Source organism: Hoplias malabaricus, chromosome 4 (genome assembly GCF_029633855.1).
Source record: "Hoplias malabaricus isolate fHopMal1 chromosome 4, fHopMal1.hap1, whole genome shotgun sequence".
NCBI lineage: Eukaryota > Metazoa > Chordata > Actinopteri > Characiformes > Erythrinidae > Hoplias > Hoplias malabaricus.
The window spans coordinates 34,196,887-34,223,314 of NC_089803.1; the positions used below are offsets into that span (position 1 = coordinate 34,196,887).

The 26,428-nt window shown below is 37.6% G+C and overlaps 1 protein-coding gene across 1 annotated transcript in view; it reads left to right on the forward strand.

Annotated features, from left to right (window-relative positions):
• LOC136694501 (A disintegrin and metalloproteinase with thrombospondin motifs 20) overlaps positions 1-26,428 on the forward strand; it is a 79,110-nt gene that overhangs the window by 32,835 nt on the left and 19,847 nt on the right. Inside the window, exons 12-28 of the mRNA XM_066668119.1 lie at positions 8,360-8,505; positions 9,171-9,352; positions 10,026-10,162; positions 10,393-10,510; positions 12,776-12,871; positions 14,082-14,248; positions 14,399-14,528; positions 14,669-14,795; positions 15,250-15,460; positions 15,776-15,940; positions 16,669-16,833; positions 18,061-18,180; positions 18,291-18,398; positions 20,404-20,568; positions 20,656-20,919; positions 21,662-21,823; positions 22,521-22,697. Coding sequence (XP_066524216.1) covers positions 8,360-8,505; positions 9,171-9,352; positions 10,026-10,162; positions 10,393-10,510; positions 12,776-12,871; positions 14,082-14,248; positions 14,399-14,528; positions 14,669-14,795; positions 15,250-15,460; positions 15,776-15,940; positions 16,669-16,833; positions 18,061-18,180; positions 18,291-18,398; positions 20,404-20,568; positions 20,656-20,919; positions 21,662-21,823; positions 22,521-22,697 — 2,640 coding nt within the window. The remainder of the gene's footprint in view (positions 1-8,359; positions 8,506-9,170; positions 9,353-10,025; positions 10,163-10,392; positions 10,511-12,775; positions 12,872-14,081; positions 14,249-14,398; positions 14,529-14,668; positions 14,796-15,249; positions 15,461-15,775; positions 15,941-16,668; positions 16,834-18,060; positions 18,181-18,290; positions 18,399-20,403; positions 20,569-20,655; positions 20,920-21,661; positions 21,824-22,520; positions 22,698-26,428) is intronic.

The window sequence follows — 26,428 nt, forward strand, 5'->3', positions numbered from 1 at the left end:
AGATTAAATATTTGAAGCTAATTTGGGGTTAATAAGTCCAAAAATGTGACCACAGTGGGGAGTAGCCACATTTTGGTCGTACTCCACCAATGCTAACGATAATTACTTGGCTCTTTTTAGTTCAAATTCACTCCCTCCTTTTTCTTTTTCCTTCACTGCCCTCCCTCTTTCCACTAACTGGGCGCAGGAGTGAGTAATGTAGTCACATGACACTGGTGGTTTGTCTGTCATCTGGTTCAATGAGCCTTACTCTAACGAGGGCATCCCATCACTTGTTGTCTATAAATACTGCCACCATTCTCCTCTTTCCCCCTGCAGCCCTTCAAAAAGCATGGCCCAGGACAGACTTTCAACACAGCCAGTCTGTCTGCTGCTGTCCATAGGTCCAGTAGACCCACCATGAGCAGCACCTCCTTCACAGGTGCTCCAAAATGATGTGTTGCAGAATAGCATACCATCTGGTTATTTGCAGAACACAGAAAATTCTTTAGAAAGCATTTTTATTCTTTTGAAAACCATTCTGTATCCAAAATAAAGTCCAGTATATCATTTTATTTAAAAAGTAGCATACATACATTGCCAAATTGGTATGTCAAATCAGAGAGGCTTGTTTTTACATTCTCCAGGTCATGGTCAACTAAGATATTGATATAATCTGCATAAAGTTCTTAACTGTATTTCCAGGGAGAGCAGAAAGCATGTGGAGTGCTTGATATTAGTAGCCACTTGTTTAATTATTAATGGAGATAATATTGTGTTCTAAGGTAGGTTGATAAATAGAAGGTTCTAGGCCTTAGTTTACATGTTAATTATGATGTATGCATCTTCCTTATCTTCCCAAGACATTTTACTAGTCATTGTATATCACTAGACCACAAAACAGGGCATTGTGCCTCACTCACAATTAAACTCGGGGGATCTTTCCTGCTCCATGCGACCTGCCCTCGTCTCACACAATTAGAGCGAGATAGTGCAGTCTTGCAAAAGTCTGGTGGAATAGAATTTGCTGGCGGCGGCTGTGCACCTTGGCTGCCGTTGCTGGCAGCTCATTCAGAGCATTGTGTCGGCTCTCTGCTCTTTACCTCAATGCTCCATTGCCTGGATCAATGTCACCTTACTTGCTAATCTGCCTGCCTTTCCACCGAGACGCCCAAAAACAGGTCCAAGGAGTTGATTTAACAAATGAATTGTTGTTTTGGTTGCCATGCCCCTGCGCATGCCAGAGTTATCAAGAAGGAGGACTTAAGCACTTTAGGACCTAGATTATGGGTTCATAGGCATTTGCTGCTAGTCTCAAGAAGGAAACATAAAAGAAGGAAGCATTGTGATAAATTGGAATTTAACAAGGCATAGTCAGGTTACAATAAACCAGAGCAGTTTTTATTGATCATAAGAGGAGTCAGCAGGTTTGTGAAACTGTGGATCAGTTAATCTGTCCTGGGGCTTATTTTGAGATAAATGGTCTTTTGTCAACATTATTAAATATTTCAAGGCTTTAAAAAACAACACAGGGCCTTGTTTCTAAGCATGAGTCTAGCTGACATCTGTGTTTATGTATATGCATGTGAGCCTTAGTTCTCCCAGGATGATGTAGCACCTCTGTACAGGTCCCTGTGTTGTGCTTGTTGTTGAGGGCTATAGACTGTCATTATGAGCTGAAATGACTGCTTTGGACAAATCAGATGTTGCATTCACCTACACACACACGTGCGTGTGTAGAGTATCTTTTGCTAGTGTTTTGCACGGTTACAGAATGCAACCATGTGTTTTTTGTTTTCTTTGAATAATTTTTCATTTATGTTTAGATGTATTTATGTCCTTAATTTACCAGCTTGGATTCATTTTGTAACTTTTTTTTCATTTTGAGATCAGCAACTTACAATATGACACATAGAAAGTCAACTTTCCCAAGAAACCATGGTCTCCATAATCTAGACTGTCTAAATTTTATTGTGTGTTATATATTAGATGCTCTTCCTGTCTCTGAATAGGTTTCCTCTGGGTGTTTGTTTGTGATTATCTACCCCTTATGACATACAGTGCCTTGAAAAAAGTTTATGAAAATTTCCCTGACTTCTATTTCTTCTTCTATTTTTGTTTTTATTTTCCTTCTTCATACTTGTTGGATATGTTTAAACAAAACATAATAAAAGACCAGAGTAAAACCCAAGAGCAACATAAATGTTCTTCTCATATTATTTTCCACAGTTAGAACATGCCAGTAGCCAAATGTGGTGGTGGTATTGGAATAGCAAATTCAGGCTGAGTTTGGTTTGAAATAAGAGAAAATTATTGCTAATCTTAGTTATTAATTATTATTGCCGGACCCTCTGCGGGGCCAGCCTAGAAAAGGCATTTGCGCTTATTGACTAACTGACTGACACCTAATGTTGAAAAGCGCATGAGCGAGTTTAAACTGTTTATTCAGCCGTATTTCACAGAGAGAACTTAACATGGTGTCAATACACCACTACACCGTCTGTTGTTAGTTCTAGTTTGTGAACTAAATTTGGACCTGTTTGGCGGTGACCAGAGGTCCTCTTTTCCCTAGACTAGTACTCTTTTAGGGACCTAAAAAATGCGTGTTCAAGGGGTCAGAGAGTTCAGAGCTGAACTGGGACACACTTGTGCTGCTTCACCGTTGTAGCTCCTCCATCCACCGCGGTGCAGCTCAGTGTTTTACTGGAGCCTCGAACAGAAATGTGTTGAACGTTTGGAGGTAATATTTGTCATAGTGTCTTCTTTATGTTTGGAGAATGTTTCTGTGACACAGCCTTTTATTTTCTACTATATTTTTAACAAAGAGAAAGTCATCTTGTCTGTCCCTATAACGACACAAATACACGGACACATTTCACCGTTACTGACTTTCTGATAAGTAAATTACATCTGCTCAGCTTTCTCCGGATAATTAAAGCTAAAACACCAGAGCGAGGTGTTACTCAAAATAAACGAGGCTGTGAATTAGTTACAGCACTGTTTTATCAGTCGGACCCTTATAGAAATGTACATCAGTAATATATATCTAGTTCCAGCGATGCCCTGTTCCTTTATCAAGTGTAGATTACTTGATTGATAAAATGTTACGGTGCTTGGTTTTAGAAATGTTCAAAAACTTGCATGTTAAAATGCTTAACGAGCTTTTACTTAAACAGTATATTTCATCACTAAATGCCTCCTTCAGTTCCTCCGTTCTCAAGAAAACCCAGGAAAATCTCCATTATCCCCTGGATATGACACAGTATTACTCTACATTTCAATTCATACAGGATTAATATAACTTGGGTTCATATTTTCTGCTCGTTTTACAGTAGGTAAAAGGCTCAGGAATCTTTCCTGAAATAGGAACGATTAAATTACTGATATACTTGGGTAATTACTTTACCTCCACGTCCACAGGTAAAACTAATCCCATCCTAATAGGTCTTTACTCTTTCTCTTTTTTTTAATTTCACATAATTTCAAATGGTCACTTATGTATGCAGGTTCTACGTTGGTCACAAATTGTTACATATTGTAATGTCCAGTCCTTCTGATGTCCAGTATTGTGTTTGTATGTGTGTGTGCGTGTGCGTGTGCGTGTGTGTGTGTGTGTGTGTGTGTGTGTGTGTGTATGTGTTCTCCTGACATTGTTCTGATTAATGAAGGGAGGAGGAGTGTGGTGATTGTGGAAGTTGGATGTTCTTACGATGGATATATGGAGTTGTGTTACACCACTAAAGTTTTAAAATATCAGCCACTGATGAAGATTCTTAATGCGAGTGGCTATTCCTATAAAGTAGTTGCCTTGGTGTTTGGAAGTTTAGGGCACGTTCACAGGCTGTGTGCGCGTGGCCTACGGATTGTAGGACTGGGAAAGAAGAAGGCCAAGCACATAGTGAAGTATTGTTCTGTTTCTGCAGTTATAGGGAGTCTGTTTATCTGGTGAAGATGCTGTCATCTGTCTCCATGAGAAATGCATACAGTGAATTTAATTATGAACTGTGCAATGACTCTGAACCATTATCTGGGCTTTATATGATATTGTATTTTATATGTTAAATCCAAATAAAGTATTATAAGTGTGTGTGTGTGTGTGTGTGTGTGTGTGTGTGTGTGTGTGTGTGTAAGTTTGTGTGTGTGTGTGTGTGTGTGTCTGAGAGTAGAGGACTGTGCAAATTGAACCCTGCTGTGGCTATGGTGAACTCCAACCCTGAGCTGTGAGAAAGCCAACATGAAAGCTGATGTCTTATGGAAATGGCCGTGTTAAAATGAAAGAGCGCAAGGTTTTTAAATCAGCTGGCGTGTCCTCTCATTCCAGCACTGATGTATGGCATTTTTGAGCAAAATAACGTGCTGGAAAGAAGCTTCATTGCAATTACAGGGCAGCGCTAACCATAGAGCACCCCGCTGGAGCAGGTGCTTGGAAATAGCTGTTTTTATAAATAACTTTTATTTGTAAAAATGTTTTTATTTGTTTTCATTCATTATGAGCAGAAAACACGTGCACACAAACCACAGTAAAATATCATGTGAACTGTCTTAAGCACATATTCATTGTTGATTTTAAATAGTTATAGGAAAGTAAGCATACAGAACGTTTGTAAAATTCTAATTTGGAACGTGGTTGTAACAGCTGAGCTACTTCAAATGTCTTTTGTTTTGTCATATATGTGAAAAATCTGAAACATTTAAAGTCTAAAGCTACAGAGAGAGGTGATGTATTGTCACTGTGTCACTATTTTAACACTTTTAGGAGGACATTTGTAAATTTGTAAATTTAGTGACAAATTAGTGATTCAGTCCAAGATGGCTGTATTGCCAACCCACCCATACACCTGGCCCCATTTTTTCTTTTTTTCTCTGGACTCATTTCAAAACCCCCTTCCTTTTCAGGCTAAATAAAAGCGTTGTAAACATGAAATACCAGCAGGGAAGAGAATGCCTTAAAGGCTTAGGCTAGCTTCAGACTGTGGGGCTATTTGACAGGCTGCTCTCCCCTTCAATCTGACAGCTCTCAGGGTCCTCACAAGGAGCTCTCTGGTGGTCCCCGGCTATCCACATATGCGCACGCACACACACACACACACACCATATACTGGGTTTAAAGTGCTAGCAATTAAGGTTTTTGGAAATAAAGGAAGGGGTGTTTACATGTGAAAAGAGCTTGGTGTAAATAAAAGCGTGTTTTTTTATCTTTTACTTCATATAAAATATATTTATAAAGGTTGAGGCCATATTTTTAATAAGGTAAAATCACTAAATGAAAAATGTAACCGATGTCTTGCTAGGGCCGCAAATCAGACATAAATATCTTACACCATGTACTTATAGATGTATCAGAGGCATTCCAGTAAGGAGTGGTTTGTCAGTTTGGACCTGTGTAGGATGTTTGTATAAAAGCCTGTATGGATATGTTTTCGTGGGTGAAGGTTCTGAAAGCTTGAAACTGCTTTACAGGATAATTTCATTCAAGGTGATAAAACAGACCTTTCATATTCCAAAAAATACATACTTATATTAGTCTATAATATTATATAATAGATCAGGAAGGAATCATTTTAGACATTGAACTAATTATGAAGGGCAGCAAAAAATGCAGCCTTGCTCACTCCTTTAATTGCATTACAAAAACATTAGCATTTGTTTCATGCCTCGAGCGAATAACACCTGCCTGTCGTTTAATATAAGACTTTTACTCTATCATTATTTCATCTGCCTGGTCTTACCTAAACCCTGTTTCACACATGGCATACTTTTGTTGAGCCTAAGGCTACAACCACATTGCATTAACAAACACCAGCCTGTTCCAATTTCTAATTGACCAGGTAGGCTAGTTTATATGGAAGAACAAACAACAGCTAGAAACATGTACAGGATTGTAGATCAGCATTTATATTTGTAAATGTGTGTATTGGGGATTTTTTTCATTGGATTTCTTGTCAAGTTTTAAATTAGCTGATTATAAGTGGAAGAAAGCTTCCAACTGTTATAAATATTATCAGACGCGCATTTATATTTGTGTGTTGTAGTATAACTTTGAATTTACTAAAATTAAAAATACTGTTTTAGATTCAGAGTGGCAAATTATTGAGTAATACAGTTAAATTTTTCTTTGTTAATATAGATAGATGAGACGTTTTCTTTGATGTATTATGGATGTCATTTATTGAAGGTTTGACTTTGCAGGTGTTACCACCAGAACGTGATCATGTAGCTCATTTATGCAGAGTCATGTACTAGACAGGCCCTCATCTCCTCGGGGAAAAGTGACTTTTATTGAGCTCTCCTGACCTGCTCAGGTCATTATGCACAGGAAGAAACTAAAATATGCTAGTATCAGGCAAATCGGGCTCATACCACTACTTTTCAAAGCATTTAAAATATATTTTTTGTGACAGTGTGAGGAGGTAACTGAGACTGTGCAAAACAATGGCTTGAGTTTTTTTGTCTGTCTTCTCCCTTAGCCTTTCTTCTTGTTTTTCCTTTTTCACTGCAAGGTGTGTTGCGTTCCACAGATTTCCACTTTAGGACAATCCTCCTCTTCAGTCAAATGCACAAAGGGGAAATATGCACTCTTGGCTCATCATTAGTAAATCACATTAACAATAAATGGAGCCTGTAGTGTAGAATGAGAATTTGTCTTATTCTTGTCAATACTGGGTCTTATGTTGTTTTCCAGTGTAATTATGTCATTCCAGAGGAGGAAAAGAGAGACAAAATGACTGAGGTATAGAGAAAATAACAAGACAGAGGGATATAGTAATGCAGGGAGACAGACAGAGAGGGACCTAAGCTGGATGTCAGGGAGGGTAATGAGCTCTGTCACTGTGTTATCTATGCTCTTGGGTTTCCTTATCGGTGTGTGTGTGCGTGTGTGTGTGTGCGTGCGCGCCACTACCATGCCTGCTTTTGCGCTGGAGTGTGTGCCAGCGGTGAGCCTGTGCCGGGGAGATGCAGCGAGACAGACGCCGGACTGTCCTGCATTCCTGCTCTGAAAGGAGCCCACCACCATTGCTGCTGCACCACGGGTGGATTTGGTTACAGACTCTGAAAAGGCAGCCATGCTCCCTGAGACAAGGCCTGCTAGTGCTGCCAGTAAGTCGCTCTCACTGTTTGCTGGGCATTCAACCCAGAACAGGTCAGTTTGGCTCTCAACTGGACTCGTGCAGTGATTAGAGTTCATGAGTTCATTGCATGAGGTCTGAAGCAAATATGCTGCATTAGCTCAGTAGCAAATGTGTATAAGTAAGATAAGCGGTTACAGATAATGGATGGATGGATGGATATATATATATATATATATATATATATATATATATATATATATATATATATATATATATATATATATATACTGTGCAAAAGTTTCAGGCACCAGAGATTATGAGATTTTAAAAGCTATTTATCTGAGCAGTAAGTATTTATATGCTGAAAACTAACAAACAAACAAACAACAAATAACGCCCAACATTAGAATAAAACCAAAGAACATTATTCCAGTAAGTGTGGTATTCTGTGTGTGAATATGTTGGTTTAACTTTCTCCAAATCTATCCTCGTGGCAGTTCGTATTATATTATTTGAGGTGATCATCCAATACCTAGTGTGTGTGTGTGTGTGTGTGTGTAAATGTTCAGTTCAGGGTTGCGGTGTGTCCAAGGCCTACCCTGAATCGCTGGGTGTTTACGGGAACACACCCTGGAGGTGGCAGCAGTCCTTCGCAGGGCAAACACAACAAGTAGACTTCATTATTGTAATGTTATTATATTATGTGATCATATGAGTGGCATTGCAGATATATTTAATTTTTAATGCCTTTTGAAGTACCCTAAGACCCAGCCAGAGAGAGAAAGTATAAACAGAATATGTACAGGTCGTGTGACACTATTCATATAGGAATGTAACGAGGATCCTGCTTAAGATTAGCACTACAAATGCTCATCTGACAGGCTGGTTGTAAGTGATGCCTTAAGGACCATCTGTTACAATAAAGACTGTCACTGAAGATGGAAGTGTGGATAGGTTAGTGGAGAATGCTGGTCTCTGGATCATCTCATCCATTGAGGAACTGAGTATAGTATGGCCAACTCTTTCCCAGCACAGGCTCAGTTTTATTCCTGCAGCTGGGCCTATACTTGAGGCCTTACACCTGCGTAAATAATAACAGGATTAGCAAATACTGAGTTTTCTTCCCAGATATAGTTTTACGTATAAACAGTGGATTAAGACTGAAGGATTAAGCAGAAGATTCTCCTCTACATGCTTTAAATCTGTCAGTGGTATTGATGGTTTTATTTTGACACACTACATGCATGGCTAGGAATCAAGAAACTGTGATGGATGTATTTTTTTTCAGCTTGTCTTTTGTCTGTGCACAGCACTGCAGGCATGGTATGTGTGTAAATAAAGAGATGGAAGCAAGGCCTGTGCATGGTGAATGGGGACCATGGGGGCCCTACAGTGTTTGTTCCAGGACATGCGGTGGTGGAACACGTAGCACGTCCAGAGACTGCAACAGACCAGAGTAAGTACACAGTGAAAATAATCCACTCTTATCTGAGATTAACTGCAACTGATATATATATATATATATATATATATATATATATTAGTTGACTTGTAGGAATGTCGCATAATTTATATGCGTGATATATGAACTTCAGCACATGATATAATTTCTCTTATTTTCAGCTAGTATTTAGACCTTTAAGCATTCTCAAGCATTCAGCTGGGTTTTTCTCTTTGTTTGATTTTTTCCTACTCTTTTCTTTAATAAACCAGGAAAGATCTATATTTGCATAGACAGAGCATCTGGTCCATTACTTTATTGTGGAGGAACAGTATAAATAAATGGTTTTAAACTGCTAAATGGTTTTAATAGAGTTAATTGCTAAAAATGTTTATAAACAATAATTTATGCATCCATTCAGACAGAAAATAATGTCATGAACCCTATTTTTTATGGTTACTCACCGAGGGGTCATGCCCCCAGTTTAAGAACTGCTGCCATAAGAAACAAAATGAAAACATTTCCTGGCAACAAACTGCATTTTTTTGGCAATGAACAGAAAAACATTAACCAAAAATATTTAATCTTTATTCCAGATATTTTGTGTTTTTAATGTGGGAGCAATGGAAGAAGTTTTTATGTCCTCTTCTGTCTGTTTATGGTTGTGTGTGTGAATATAGACCAAGGAATGGAGGGCGGTTTTGTGTTGGACGGCGCATGAAGTTCCGTTCCTGTAACACAGAGCCCTGTCCGAGAGGCTGGAAAGACTTCAGAGAAGAACAGTGCTCCCAGTTTGATGGCAAACACTTTAACATCAACGGACTACCTCCCACTGTACGCTGGGTACCAAAATACAGTGGCAGTAAGTGTTTCATTTACAGCACACACCTTCAGCTTTCCCAGTTAGAACTTTTAAACTAGCTAAAGAACTCTTCATGACTTCAGATCCTGCCAGGATGAGACAAACGCAAAATGTCTAAATCTCATTGTTAACAGTGGAGGCATTAAAAAGAGGCTCACTCAGAGATATTATGAATGTGGTCCTTGAAATTGAGTTCACTGTCAAAATTACTGATGGTTGGGACTCCAGAGTGGTACAGACCAAACTGACAGACCTTGAGCAATCATAATTATCATATTATACAAGCAAAAGTCCTCTAAGCCAGCCTGCTGTCAAAATTGATACAGGGCTTTACAAGGGCCACATTTGACCTAGAAAATGTGTTTTTAAGAAATTCAGTACATTGTGCATTTTATTCAAACCAGAGTAAATCCTTTTTAATCCCATTTTTTAAAATCAGTTTATCTAAACATTTTATCTAAACATTTGAATCTATGTAGGCTGCATATAGCTAGATTTGGTGCAAATTATTTTCCCAATTTTTTCCCAAAATTTCCGGTATGATGTATATTTATCTATTTATTATTTATTAGGACACGATTGAAATGGAACCAAAATGCAAGAATAATCTTTAAATTATGTGTGTTTTGGACATTGCTTGTAATGATACTACATAGCTTGCCTTTTTTTACAGTCTTAATGAAGGATCGATGTAAGCTGTTCTGTCGTGTAGCTGGGACAATGGCGTACTACCAGCTCCGAGATCGTGTGGTTGATGGAACACCATGTGGACCAGACACTTACGACATCTGTGTGCAAGGCCTCTGCAGGGTAAACATAATATGACAAATAATATACTGCTAAGAGATGCACATTTGGCAACTCTATTGGTGTTATTGGAAATTGGAGAAAAAAAAAAAAAAAAAAAATATATATATATATATATATATATATATATATATATATATATATATATATATATATATATATATATATATATATATATATATATATATGTATAATTTTTTTTAACTATTTTTTTTTACTATTTTTTTCCCCAGCAAGCAGGCTGTGATCACGTTTTAAACTCCAAGGCACGAAATGATAAATGTGGAGTGTGTGGAGGGGACAATTCCTCATGCAAAACTGTCGCTGGCACATTCAACAATGCACAATATGGTACGCTTACAATTCATATATTAGCAATCTGTTGCCTTACCCATCACAAACAAAGGTGGATAGCATCAATGCTGTCCAATGAATGAATAAATATTTGTACACATAAATCCCTTTCAAGATATGATTGGTCTAAAAACCCTTTGAAAGTTAATCTCCAGCAGGTGTGTTTTGTTTTAAGACAAGGGAGATTGCAAGCAGTGCTCCTATAGCTAGACTAAGTCAAAACCCAAAACATCAGAACTGCCTGGGATGAGAATACAGTAAATCACAGCAGGGTGCCCCCCCATTTAAAATCTTTTTTACATTGCTACAAAATCAGAAAGATTTTCATCATTCAGACAAGGTTCTAAAACACTGGCTAACCTGTCAGGCGAGGCTGCCCCCCAAAAATCCATAAATGTTTTTGTTCCAAACCGAAGTTAGGTTCTTTAAGTTGCAATGTTTTATTTCCTCCTTTTTCATAAACAGTCTACATTCTCCATTGGGTCCCACTTAATGACAAATCTTGTGTATTGTACCTAGATCACGCATATAAAAAAATAAAATCAGTTATTCAGTAACATTTATATTAAATTTACATGTCATGTAATGTAGTGCAATTAGACCATTGAAATATTCAGCAAAAGGCAGACCAGACAGACCAGGGATTTTTAAAACCTATTTAAAAGTGTGACCCCTGCACACCTGCGTCGTGCCAGACAGTTGAGCATATATTTGCATATTGGTCTGCATGTTAGAAAAATGCAAAAAAATGCACCCAATACAGAGTGATACACACAAACTGGTCTGTGTTAATCGAATACAGAGCATGTGTGCCAGCAATGTGCACACACATTTAAATTTCACTTTGATTTCTGTTTTTTGCAGCTATGGAAATAGTGTCCATAGTGAATTAATCAAGGAATGATAATGGGTTGCTGGCCTGCTCAGGATAATTAATTATGTGCGTCATGTGCACCTTTATCTGCTGTCTCTCTAGGAGGATGTACATCTGTTTGCATCTGAATATTTGTTGGAGAATCACTCTCACGACAATGATTTATACACAAGCCTGAGAAACCCAAAGACCTCAGTTACTCTCTAGGGATTCTGGTGCTTAATTTCATTTGCCAGTGCCAATCCTTGTGGTCAAGCCCTCCCATACACTCTGATTTTTCTGTTGTGATTTGAGGCCTATTGGTTTCAATCTGAGGTAGACCACAAGCATCTTGAAGCTTCAAGTCAGAGCGTATTCCCTTTCTGTTTCAATACCATGTTTGCATTCTGGGGTCAGGCTTTGGTCTGTTTCCATTGTGTGGACAGCCTGAGGTTTTGGCCCACTGTCTGTGATCTTAGATTGGAGCGTTTGTATGGAGGGCGATTGTGTGGATAGTTTGTGGTTTGCCCTGCTGCCTCTAACCAGTCTCAGATTCGTGCCTGTGTATGTGAGTTTGTGGGGATGTGGTATTGTGCTGATAGTTTGGGATAGTCTCTGATCTCACATCAGTGCCTGTAGATTTTCTCCATGGGGGAGACAACTGCAGTGGTATGCTTGTGTCAGACTCAACATACACTTAAAGGCTCACACTGTCCACCCCATTTACACAGTGACATAAATCAGTACTCTGGTTGCTATCTGTAAATGTGTTATTGTGAAATAAGATTCTAAGTAGATTTGGGTAGAATGGGTGATATTTACTGAGCTCTACTAACCTAACTCTTTTCAAAGTTCTTTGGTCACATTGTATATACAGATCTACATGCATGAATTGTACCATGAACTCATAATAGGGAAATCTTGCTTTGGATCTGTTATAAGCAAGATGGTCAAAGAAATTGCCATAACCTTTACTAGTGCTGCCCTCTATGGACTTAACTGTCCAGTAACTGACTAAACCTTGAGTATTTTGGTATATATATATACCTCTGTGTGTGTGTGTGTGTGTGTGTGTGTGTGTGTGTGTGTGTGTGTTTCTTCTCAATTTTTATTTTGTGGGTGGACCTCCATGGGGGTAATGAGGTTATTTGTGAGAGCAAGGTTTTCTTTTTTCCTTGTTTTCATTCTTTTTCTTTCTTTCTTGGGTGTGATTCTCCATGTGTGACATTTGAAGCCTAAAGGGCACCCTCCATTTCCCCTGGATCAGACTGTGGAACATAGTGAAGCTATTAACTCAAGATGTGATTGAGAAAAAAACCTCACTTTTTTCTGTGAGCAAACCAAAGGAAAAAAAAGGGTTTTTTAATTTATTTTTTTTAATTAATTTTCTCTCAACTTCTGTTCCATAGGTTATAATGTTGTGGTACGAATTCCAGCTGGTGCAACCAACATTGATATAAAGCAGGTCAGCTACTCTGGAACACCAGAAGATGATAACTACCTTGGTAGGTCTTTCTTGAAGAGGCACCTTTTTTCTTTTCTCTCAAGTCATCCTGTTACAACTGGCCATAGAGGGCAGAAAAGTAAATGTATTGCAGCAATTTGGGAGAAAGACTACTTATTCATTCTCATGTTTATATATTCTCACATGTCACTTGTTTAACAATGTGGATAAACTCTGTAAAAATGATTGCCATTGAAATTAATACTGTGGCTATGGTTTCCAGTGAGTGCTAGCTCTTTTCCTCTGAGAATGGAACGAGGAAACAAGAATCCAGACAGTCTCAGAAATGTGGGGAAAGAAGGGTGAAGGGAAAGCAAACGAAGTGTCAGAAAGAAAGAAAGATGAATGAGGGAGAAAGAAGTGGTAATTAGAGACAGATGTAGGAAAAGAGTTGATGAAAGAGAGTAATAAGGAGTGAAAGTGCACAAGTGTGTTAAGGAGAGTACTGCATTTGCTTGAACTGTTCACACCATTACAAGAGCAAAGTGGCCCCTTTAAAGGGTGACCAGGTAAACAAACACTGACATGTGGGCTTACACACACACACACACACACACACACACACACACACACACACAACCCATAGGAAAACTAAAACACATATTTAAGGAACATATTTATAAAACAATTTACAGACTTAAAGTTTTATATGAATAGATAAGGTTTGCAGTTGCCATTTGTTCATTGTAGAGTAAAAAGAAATGTGCATCTGTGGTTTGGATATGTAGATAATGCTTTCATAACATTTAAAATATGATTCAATTGATTATTATGTGCTGTAATTAATATGCAAACTACTTGCCTTGATTTCATGAAATGGCAAAAGATGCATGAGTAGATCTAAACTGTTTGAAGAAAGAACCAATAACCAATATTGTGATTGCAGTATGGATAACCTATAAAAATTGACACCCACGCTTACTTATTGACACAAATTCCAACATATGTGTTTTTATGGCTTGGTCAAATGCTGGATAGTTGTATTTTATTTTTTCACAGCACAACCCACCTAGTGGTAATTGTTAAGCTCTGTGTTGTTAGAGTAAAGTTACCCACTTAAAACTTCTTTAAGTGACATTGTTGATAATATAAGTTATAACTGAAATTTGAATTCCAACTTTGAAAATGTTATTCTTTGAAATTATATTTTTAAAATAGGTATTCTTTAGCAGTGTTGGAGTTGCATGTCTTTTAATACCCTGTCATCACAGCTCTTTCTGACAGTCAGTCCAACTTCCTTCTGAACGGAAACTTGGTGGTATCCATGTTTAAAAGGGAAATATCCTTTAAGGGAACTGAGGTTGAGTACAGTGGCTCCAACACTACAGTGGAGAGGATCAACTGCACAGAGCGTATTGAGGAGGAACTCATTTTACAGGCAAGTTTAACAGGGTAACTCTACTGGTACTTACAATTTTACATTTTTTATTTGTGGTTAGAAGCCAACTGGGTGTATCATCTGTGCATTTGTTCTATGAGTTAATTCTTTCACTAATGCTCAAATCTTTCTAATGCTTCACTTCTTCAGGTGCTGTGTGTGGGAAACCTCTATAATCCTGATGTACGTTATTCTTTTAACATTCCGATAGAGGAGCAGCAAGAACAATTTGTGTGGGACTCGTCTGGCCCCTGGCAGGAGTGCAGTCGCATCTGCCAAGGTGTCCTTCCTTGCTCTGTATCTTAGTAGCCATTTTGGATGAGTCCTTTAATAACAGCCTGAGCTAAGCAATCTCCAATGCAAACTACATCTACATATTTTGCACTTTACATCTTGACAAATGTGTTTGTATTACATTAGGAGAGAGGCGACGAAAAGCAGTGTGTGTACGTAATAGTGATCACTTGGTGGTTTCTGACCAGAGGTGTGAGCATCTGCCTCGACCCAGGGGAGCTGTGGAGACCTGCAATACAGACTGTGAACTCAGGTATGATCATTTAAACAGACTGACAACAGGATAAAGTCCTGTGTCTGAGCCTCACTGAAAGATGATAAGCCTGTAAATTCTACTAAGACATTGCAAATACATTTTAAATTATGTCAAAATTCCTACCAATGTCAGAAACCAATATCCCTAAGTAGAGGTATAAAAGTACACTCAGTGCAAGATTCAGAGTTTGATATTCTCACCATACGTCAAACAAAATTTGAATGAAGAATAATGAATGGTCATATAATATATCCATTATATATCCATTACATTGGACAGTCGAATAATACGTCATAAAGAATGGAGGCCTGAGTTTAATCTGGAGCCAGAGTGTGATGTATAAAACTGAAAATGCTGGTGTGGGTTAAACTACCTGGAAACTTTGCTGTTCAGTGTGATTGTTCTGTATCACAGCATAGTTCTGAATTAAGTGTCTATCCTTCTTTTTCAGGTGGCATGAGGCAGGTAAGAGTGAGTGCTCCACAAAGTGTGGGCCTGGGTATCGTACTGTGGACATAATATGTATGCGCTATGCTCAGACAAAAAGTGTGAGTGAGAAAGTGGAATCTAGAGCCTGTGCGGAGTTGGCCAAACCTCAGAGCCGTGAGCCTTGCCATGGAGACTGTTTGTTGAAGAGCTGGCAGTACAGTGCCTGGTCTCAGGTTAGACAATTTAGAAAATTTGTCTCTCTCTTGTCTCACAGTGTCGATTTTTCTTCAGATTGCTGCTTAAACATATTTATAGTAACTTTTCATCAAGAAATCATATATACAATGTACTAGTCTTCAGCCTTGATTTGTTTGATGTCTGAATTTTAAACTCCTCATAACTGTCACAGTAATATGACAATCAGTTGCTAGTCTGACTGCAGAAAAAATTGTGACTTCGAAGTTATCTTTCAATGTGTTTTGAACGCTAAAGATGTGTTTTAATGGAAGATGTTTACAGACGCTGATTTTACTTTTTGATTTATATAGTGCTCTAAGACTTGTGGACAAGGCACTCGCACACGCAGTTCTTACTGTATGAATAACCTGGGTCGTAGACTGGTGGAGAGAGAGTGTAGTGAGTATCCGAGAGTCATCACTGAGCACTGCAATGACATACACTGTCCTGATTGGTCAGCCAGTGAGTGGACTGAGGTAAGTTTACATATGCGCTGCATCCTCAGTCAAAGGTTTAGGACAAACTTGCTCACTTTTAAAATTATTTAGATTAATTTAGAATAAAAATGTACAAAGCCTTTGTTAAAGTATATGTTTATTAATACATTTAGTTATATGTTGTTTTTCTTGGTTTCAAAAATTAATAAGTTCATTAATTGTTTCAACACACTTCTGAGCGCAGGTGTGTGCTGTTATTAAAACAATTATTATGTGTGATGTGTTTAGTTTGACATTATTTCTGAAGAAGTAGTGCCAAAAATATTTTCACATATGGTATTGTTCTCCTCAAAATAAATCTGCTTTGTCTTTAAAGGAACACATGGTAAGATTTTCTGTTTTTGTTGCAGAGTCTAATTAATTTATACAGCACTGTCCTGAAATTAATGGGGTTTCATACCCTTCTCCAAAATCTACATAGTGCAGTTTCGGCAGTGCTGAACCCAAAGTAGCAAAGCCAGAGACTGTTCTTTCTATTATATGTCATTTGATGATCACAATGATTTTGAAGCTGTACTTTTAAGGTAAAAATACTACCTAGTGTTCCTTTAATGTTAAATGTAGTTTATGACTAACAAATGACAAAGCTCATTGAAAAAATACCCCAATTGTTTGACAGACAGTATACACAAAACCATATTTATTTTCACTCATACACAAATCCTATGGCCATGAGTACATGTCTCTGTTTCCTCCCTACTTTGTAGTGTATGGTGACATGTGGGAAAGGAGTGAGACACAGACAGGTGTTCTGTGTTTTGGCAGAAAAGCAACTCAGTGATGAGCACTGTGATCCCAACAGCAAACCCTCCACCATAGGCAGCTGTGAACTTCCAGAATGTGCTTCTTGGCAAGTTGGTGTCTGGAGTGCGGTAAGTTTGTGTGTGTGTGGTAGTGGGTCATAGATTGCTCTTTTAAGGATATGAGGTTGAAGTGGAGCTAGTTCAGAGGAAATGGATTTGAAGTGTAAGCAGAGCTCCTCATAATTCATCACAATGTCCTATTCCCTCCACAGTGTTCTTTCATAAACAATAGCACACACCCCACCTCATGTAGCTCTGTTTGCTTTCTGTCTATCATGAATATGTACTACCACACTTTTGGAAAAAAACATAAAGCTATATAATGCTCAATCTATCTTTATAATACATGTTATATATATAGTCAAAAACCATTTTGGGTGATGAGTCGGGTCTTTGGTGAACAGAAGATGGTCGGTATATGTATGCTGCTTAATGCATGTGTAATCATAATTTGCAACCCAAATAAACACGTCCTGGAGCACTTCCTTTGAGCTTTTTAAACATCGAACATGACGTGAGTTAAGACAGATGGTGGTCAAACCCCAGTGAGAGTAATGTGTGTGTGTGTGTGTGTGTGTGTGTGTGTGTGTGTGTGTGTGTGTGTGTGTGTGTGTGTGTGTGTGTGCTGGAGAGTGTAGAAAGGAGGATTGGTTTGGGTAAAGTAGGCTAGTATTCATTAGACTAAAATATGCGTGAAGTACCCTTTAAAGTAAATGTGATCCATTGACTGGATTAATTGGTCTGATTAAATGGTCTAACACTGACAAATTTATTCAGTCCCTGTCACTCTGGGCATGCACAGCTGTTTTGATATGGTATGTATACACTGACTTTTATCTTTGAGGGAGCAGTATACTAGTGCTAACTTCTAATGTTTCTCTCTCAACTGAAGACTAACACTAATGATAAAAATGAACACAACTAGCAGAAAACAGAGTTAACAGAAAAGCATACACTCTTTAAGTTTCTGTGCTTGTTCCTATCAGGAAAGATAATCAAATTATCTTTTGTTATAAAGCGCTGTGTGCGTTTGGGGTTTATTGTTTTTGTTTACTTTTTTATTTATCTTCCCCAAATGGGCGCAGATCTTGTCTCACAAACGAACGCTATGGGGAGCCTATTGCCAAAGATTTGATTCTTTCATTCTGCGTTCTGCGACGCCCTGCACCTCAACACCATCTGTGTGCCACTTCTCTGCCAGAAGCAATATAGTACAATATATATAATACTGTGTACATAGTATTTTTAGATCAGTCATGCAAGTGTTGAGCTGTGTGTTTGTGTATGTTTTTGCAGTGTCCGGTGACTTGTGGTCATGGATACCAAATGAGAGCAGTCAGGTGTGTTTCCGGTGCTTATAGCAAGACTGTCGATGATAGGGAGTGTAATGCTGCTTCAAGGCCACGGGACAATCAGGTGCACGAGCACACACAACCACAAATATACATAGGCACAAGGAAACAGATGGCTACTCAATTATGTATCCTTATTGTAACCTACATGTACATGTATGCATGTTTATGCAGGAGTGTGACTTAATAGCCTGTCCTCGGGTATCATCAGTACTCAACACACCACGACCTGCAGCACCTGGGCAGTTACTCACCCAGTGGAGATATGGATCCTGGACAACAGTGAGTGAGACACAGCAACATACATACACATACACACAAGTACACAAACACATGTATGTATGTTTCTAGATACAGAGATGAACTTTTAAGGTGTCTGTTTAAATGTGGCAACTCAGCCAATTCCTCAAAGCATGTAATGTTACATATGGTGGTTGTAAGTAATATGAAAATAAAATCAGTGTTAATAATGATTTGATTGCATTAGCTATTCTGGTGGTATCTGTAATGTAAGCAGTTCTTTTTGATGTAACCAAAATCAAGTTTCTTTCTTTCTGTTCCAAACACCTAACCCACTCAGGTGAAGACAAACTGGTGCTGAAATACTGTGTGAACTCAATAAAAACAAATAGAAAATATATATATTTTTTTTCTTTAGTAAGTGAATCACCATCAGTTTCCTTTTCAATTCTTTGTGTTGTTTTATAATTTAACCAATGTGGTTCTGAGGTGAGTACTACAGTGTTCAAAATATAAACTCATTTCCGGAAAACTTTATTTAAAAGTAGGACAAACACTAATTGTAATTGAAATTGGAAATTGTATTGGTTTTTGAAGTGTAATTGCCCATTTTGAATTTGTTGCCATCAACTAATTCCGGATAAAGTAAAAACGTTGTGGGGAAAAAAAATAGGTTAATAGGCGACAGGTCAGTGACATGATTGGGTTTAAAAAGAGTCTTTCAGAAATAAAATGGGTAAGGTTTCACCACTCTGTGAATGACTGCATGGGGAAAAAGTGAAAAAAATCAAGGACATGGTTTCTCCACTTAAAATAATACAAACTTGGAGATTTGGGCTCATAATATCATGAAAGGGAATCCCGAGTATTCAAGGAACCCAAAAACCTGTATTAGCTGGCTGTGATTTTTGGGTCCTCACACAGCACTGAATTGATAACAGGCACATTTCTTTAGTGGAAATCACTGCATGGGCTCAGAAATATTTCCCAAAGCCATTGTCTGTAAATCACTGTCATGGATTGTCACTGCATTCACAACCTCTCAAATGCAAAGGAGAAACTACCGCCACCTTGTCTGAGCCCCAGCTAATTTAAGATGGACTGTGGTATGAAATGGGAAAATCTTTTGGTAATCATTGATGCTGGGTCCTCCGGGCTAAAGAGGAGAGGGACCATCCAGTTTGTAATAAGCACACAGTTCAAAAACCAGTGCCTGTGGTGATATGAATGGGCATTTGTTCATATGGCATGGGTGACATGCACATCTGTGAAGGCACTGTTAATGCTTATTGATATATACTTGTTTTGGAGAAACATTCTGCCATCAAGACCTTGTCTTTTTCCGAGAAGGCCTTGTTATTTTCTGTAAGAAAAGGCCAATTCACATTCTGCATGGACTAAAACTGCATGGCTCTGGGAGCTTTACTAATCCAGGCGTCACCCCTGAAAACAACTGCTGCATTATTTATCGAAAAACACTTTAACCCTGAACTGTTGAGCAGCTGGATTCCTATAACAAGCAAGAATGTGAAAACTTTGAAGTTCACTTTGAGAACTACAAAACACCTCAGTTGCTAAATGTTAAAAGTGTTGTTAAAAGAAATGGTGATGCAGCACAGTGGTGCATAGTGCAAACACTATCCCATCACATTCTTTTTGGAATGTGTTGCTAGCATCAAATTCAAAATGGGCAAGTTTATCAAAAATGAATTAACTAACTTAAAATGTTGTCTTTTATACTATTTTAAATTATAAATTGGGGTTAAATGTTTTGCACATTATTGGATTTTATTTTATTTTCATTTTGCACAATGTCCCCACATTTTTGAAAATGGCGATATACATACCTTAAGTAATGGTTTTGTAGTATTAGCTAAGTAGTTCATATTTGTTACTAGGTTTTAGATCTTCACATGTATCACTGTATAATAAGCATGTAAAGAGGAAAAAAGTGAGGTTATGAGGCATTTTATTCAAAGCTATGTGTGTAATTTTAGAAAATGTGTAGGTTTGTACCAAGCTCTGTTTTTGTGTTTGTCTGTTTCAGTGCTCGGTCTCTTGTGGTAAGGGTGAGAGAGCACGGTATGTCAGCTGCAGAGACGCTCAGGGAGGAGTGGCTGATGAATCTTATTGTGCCCACCTACCTCGCCCCCCGGAATCCTCATTGTGCTTCAGCCCTTGTGGCCATTGGAGAGAGGGAGAGTGGTCATCTGTGTGTATCATTACTGAAATTATGCCTTAATGAAATTAAGTCAATAAATGAAGTTGTTAGTCAATTCTTAATCTTTCTCCTCTATAGTGCTCTGTGTCGTGTGGAGTGGGTCGCTCTACGCGACAAGTGGTGTGTATGAGCTACAACCAGCAGGTGGATGAGTCTTTCTGCCATCCAGATGAGAAGCCTAGCAATGAGCAAGAATGTGCTGCAGTCCCTTGCTATTCAGTCTATCACCTCTGGCCCAACAACCAACCCTATTTGCCCTATGATCCCGGCAGCCATCCTGCACACAGCAGCTGGAACGTCCCCTCTGCTGACAACCAGTGGAGGACTGGGCCATGGGGATCAGTATGTCCTCTCATTAATCTTCATAAACTCACACAAACACAAACAGGCACATTAATCATGGGAACACAGTATTCCCAAATAACCTCACAAGTTCATAGATCCCAGTGAAATTCATAACTCATAGAAATTCAATTTTAAACTTGTTCTAATTGACAAGGAATATATGATGAACTTCATAGTAAACAACTAGGAATAGTCTGGTACCTTTCACCTTTCATAACGTGGCCAAGAGCCACCTACTACTGCAGGAAAAGATATTTGACTGATATGCAAAAGGACCACTCACAAGTCTGCTATTCCTTTATGACATGTAGAAGGAGGCAGTCTTTATGATTCATGTTGGACCTCTACCAGAGCCAGTGCAAATAATACTCAGAAGTGTGTAGACGTGGATGTACAAATAACCAATCAGAATTCAAATGGCAAAATCCTGACAGTGAGGCCAGCTTAACACACAGAAGGTATCAGACCCTTCATCAACTTGTGGGCAGTGTGTCTGTGGCTGAGACTAGTAAACAAAAGACTATTTTGTCCAGTTAATATTCGTTAGCAAGTATTCTTAAAGTGCCATTGATCTCAGAAGAAATTTGATCATGAGTTCAGAGAAAATAATATTTTGTCTTCATTTAATGCTTCCTTACTATCCTTTCTCAATGTTCTAGGTTTAAATGCTAATTATTTGTGCTGAATATGTGGCACTTGTGTTTGTTGAATTTGTGCCATGTGTCTGCTCCTGCCATAGTGCTCGAGTACATGTGAAGGTGGTTTCCAGAGGAGAGTAGTAGTGTGTCAGGACTCAGAGGGTCGCAGCTCAAACTACTGTGATGAGAGAGTCAAACCCAGCGAGTCAAAGAGCTGTGATTCAGGACCTTGTCCACTTTGGAACTACGGCATTTGGGGAGAGGTAAATATTTAGAATTACTTTACAAAATTTGCACTTACACTGTCGGTTGTTTTGTTAGGGTTTGTTCTGTGGCGCCATCCATGCTTAATAATTAAGTAAACCTATTTATGTATTAAATGATGTTTAAATCTTACACACATATATATCTGTCTTAAATATGAGAGGTCTATTCCAGCTTTGTATGAACTGAATGCAAAATCTGCATCTGAGTAAACGGAACATATTTTGAACTCAGTCTCATCCTAATTCAAGGAGTGCCTTTTAAATGTCCTGAGTAACTGTGAAATGGTTTTTCCACTACCACTGCCAGCATCTCTCTGTATTACTCATCAGTGTGCATTTCTGATGAGGAAACTTATTCTGACTGCCATAAAGCCCTGACAGGGCCATAAGAGCAATGGCTTTCTAATGGAAAGCTAATTGAAAGAGCATGGGTTATTGTGTAGGTTTTCTCTTTTCCAAGAAAAAAGGTTGAGGAACTGAGATCATTACAGATTGAAATTCCATACCAGTGTTCTTATATTGTGTCTTAACTCTATTATCACATTATAAATATCCATCTCTCTTTTCATTCCCAGTGCTTCCTGGCATTATTGAGAGTTTCAATGTTTTTTTCCTTTATCCTATTGGTACTTTCTCTTCTATTTGAACTTCTGTCTTTCTCCTTTTAAAACCTTTGTCTTTCTTCGTCCCTCAGTGTACTCTGTCATGTGGTGGTGGGCAGCGCACACGGCTGGTAGTGTGCCAGAGACCAAATGGTCAGAGACTAAATGAACACAACTGTGAGATGCTGGACAAACCTCCTGATGTAGAGCAGTGCAACATGCAGCCTTGTCCCGGCAGTGCTTCCTGGCACAGACGTCCATGGAAGCCGGTACGATAGTTGTTTCTCATCTCTTGCTCTCCATTACTCCCTGTGTATCCAGCCATATTCTCTCTTTCACTGTGGAATGTCCACTGTTTACTGATGTATTACCACACTGTGGGAAGGAGAACTTCTCATATGTTTGGCTTTCATGAATGTTGAAGCTTAAAATGATCAAGTAGTGCATGTAAAAATGGGTTTCTACCTGTGTGGAGCCTTTAATAAGTACAACTGTGATTAATATTAAGTAGATGTAAGGACAGCTATAGCTCTACAGGTAGTGAAACTCAGGTGCTCAAGTATTACTTGATAGTATTCAGATGCTTCAGAAACACCTTCAAGAATTCCATTAACAAATCAGAATTTGGTTTGGTAAAAAACATCAGAGACAATTAATTGTACGTTTACTAGGTGAATTTAACTGTCTTATTTCTGCACCCAAGACCATAGAACTCCAACACAAGCTTTTAGCACTAGCTGCAACTCCTGCCCACCCAAGCAGCTCTTACACTGACATGGTGTTGATTAGTGAGAAACTAAAATGCCGGTCCCCACTGGGAATCATTATAAACATATGCAACCAATCTACAGCAAAGGTTCTAAATGTAAGCTGTAAATTACAAGAACTGTGTTGTCTGACAACACTGAATATTGTCTTGGGAGGGCAAATTATCCAAATGCTATTTATTGTTTTATATGATAAAGCGTGAAGTCGAACTGGTTGAAAGTCATGGTGCATTTTGTAGTCAAAAACACAAGTGTATATTTGTGTATAAGAGTATAATATTATGTTTATCAAACAGCAACAAATGACTGTTTCTGTATATTGTATATGTAACTTTGTACAGTATGATTTAATAATTAAGTTAGTATTTTTAACAGTAATATTTAATATTTTCTCATTGGTGCTCTTGGTCTGACCTCTTGCCTGTCATCAGAAATGACTACATGAATAATGCAGTAATGCTGTTTGGGAGCATATTTCTTTGTGATGTGAAATTAGTGTTCAAAAAGTTAATCAAACACAAACTACATTTTCACAAAGATTTTTTGTTTACGTTCACTAATTATATGTAGCACAATAAAGTACCTCACTGCCAGGAACTGAAGTTTTAATACAGTTGTTCGCAAAAGTCTGGGTTATGGAAAAAGAACACTAAAAATATATATTTTGTTTCATTTTCCTGATATGTTACATTCAGCAAAATTGTAAAATATATGGACAAAACATGTCATTTGACCAGGGGCATCCTAAATCTTGTATGCAAAATGAAAGCACTTGTGGTTACTGTAGTGTAGTAACATCACTGCTATATGTGCAGCAGAATTTTACACTATACCCATAAGGGTACTCAGGCAAGACTCTTATTGCATACACTCGCCTACCTCTATAACATGATTTCTTTGAAAGTTGCTCTGAATAACAGTGTCTACAAAATCCTGTAAATATATTTCAAAATGAAATGCCAAATTCAAATACTCTTGAAAGATTACCAAAATCATTAACATATACTAGGGGTGGGCGATATTACTCTAAAATAATATCATGATAATTCAGGGTATTTTGGCGATAACAATATTCTTGACAATATGAAAATACACTGAAAAATACTTTTATTAATTTCCAGAACACACTATTGCAACAAGATAAAAGATATATTAATATTAATTAAATTCAATAACTATATATTTGATTTTTTATTTAAATTATTATATATATAACCTTATTTTAATGTCATACAAATATAACAATTTCAAACATTCAGAAGGAACAACAAATACATGTGTAAATATCTGCTTATTTAAAAGAAAAAACTTACCATGGTTCTGACATTGTATAAAATATATATAGAATATTGATACTTTATATCCAAACCACCTCCAAACAACTGAAATCACTTGTCTTTTGGAGAAAATTCTTTGAACGCAGAGCTAATTGCTGTGCCTAATCACTGTGCCTAAATTACTCACATAATGAATGTATGCCATATTACGTGTAACTGCATGACATCATTTCATAAACAAGTCAGAATATTACGATAATCACAATATTGATTTTGTTTTATAGTTTGAAAAAATTTTGTGAAATTATTGAGCACGATACGATATGGCACAGCTCTATCATAGACCACAAAATTTTAGCTAACTGTGTGTTTATTCATACATCTTACAAAACATCTAAGATATGTGAGAAAAATATTATATATATAAATAGTATAGAATAAATAAGAGAAATGGTGTGAATGTTGCATTTAAACAATCACAAGCACTTTGCTAAGTTTGATATTAATGATATGAACTATGGACAATGAGTTGCTGTTTATTGTTTTACAGTCAGGAGACAAGGAAATATTTATTATAATTTTATAAGGCAATTAGTAAATAATCACTGTCAGAGATGCTTATAACACCTATTTCTCACCAGTATAGTATGTTTTTAAGTGAACAATATTGTTACTCACAAGTGAACAAATGTTAATATAACAAAACCTTTCAATTTGAAGCTTTCATTTTCACTGTGATTATCATCTTACTGTGGATGCAAGAGAGTCAACCTTTTGTGTTTGTAGTGAGAACACATCTCATTAATACAGCCTATTCCTGCTTAATATCCTTTGCTTCTACCAAATTGTGCTCCTGGATTTCGCTGTCTGTTAAAATGCAAATACCTCTAACTGATCACATTTGGTCATTTGTTGCTGTTTAACATTTTTAGGCCAGGTTTGACCTTTTTTGAAGATTTTATTTTAAAGGGTTATTTATTTTGCTTAAGAATATTAATGTGGTGTTTTGTTGTCATGCATTGTTAATCATGAAAAACATGATTTCTTAGTTAATTTTTTGTCTGCATTTTTATGTGAAGCACTCCTTAGCTGCCATGGTTCTTGTTCAGTTGTTTCAGGGTCAGATTTCAGAATGTCTAAATATATTTGCATCACTGAGGATCTCACATTTGGCCATCCGTATCTTGGTATCTTGTGGCCTACCTGTTGTTAAATCCCTTTAACAGCAGACTCACAACAGGCTTGGTTTATTTCCCATGCAGTTGCATGAACATCCACAATATGTTTACGCTTAGTTTCTCATTTATGAAAATATTAAAACTTCATTAAGTTATTTTATTTGTGTTGTTTTTCAGTATATAGCTGTTCCCTGATGACATTCACCATACAATACCATGCTAACATGTCCAGCCCATTCAGTTACATATAGCAACTTTCCTAATCTTATACAGGGTGTTGAATAATATCCAGTGCAACATTTCAGTTGTATTCATGTGTAAAATATATCCCTTAATAAAATAAATAAAAGGTTTTAATATAATTTGGGGCAAGGGGGTGCAGGTATGTAATGAAAATAATATTACTACATCATGTGTACATGTGCACATAAATTTCTGTACCTGGAGAACCTACCAACCCACAAATTTTGAAATGAAAGACAGCCCAGTCAGTTTTCTTGGACTGCCCAAATCAGAAAATTTGGCATTTGGCCATTTTATTTTTTTTTTCTCTTTCTGACAAGAGGATGAGAGAATCTAGCATACCGCAACTACAACTGATTATCACCAAACACAGGACCAGATTCGCATTTATTTGAGAGTGCACAGATGACGTTAAGCTGCATAAAATAAACACAACCAGTGTGGAGAAGGAGGAGAAAGCAACAAAACCAGCAAAAAATGCAAGCCTGTCTTCACTTGCTTTTTTTGTTTATTATTATTGATATGCACCCATGGG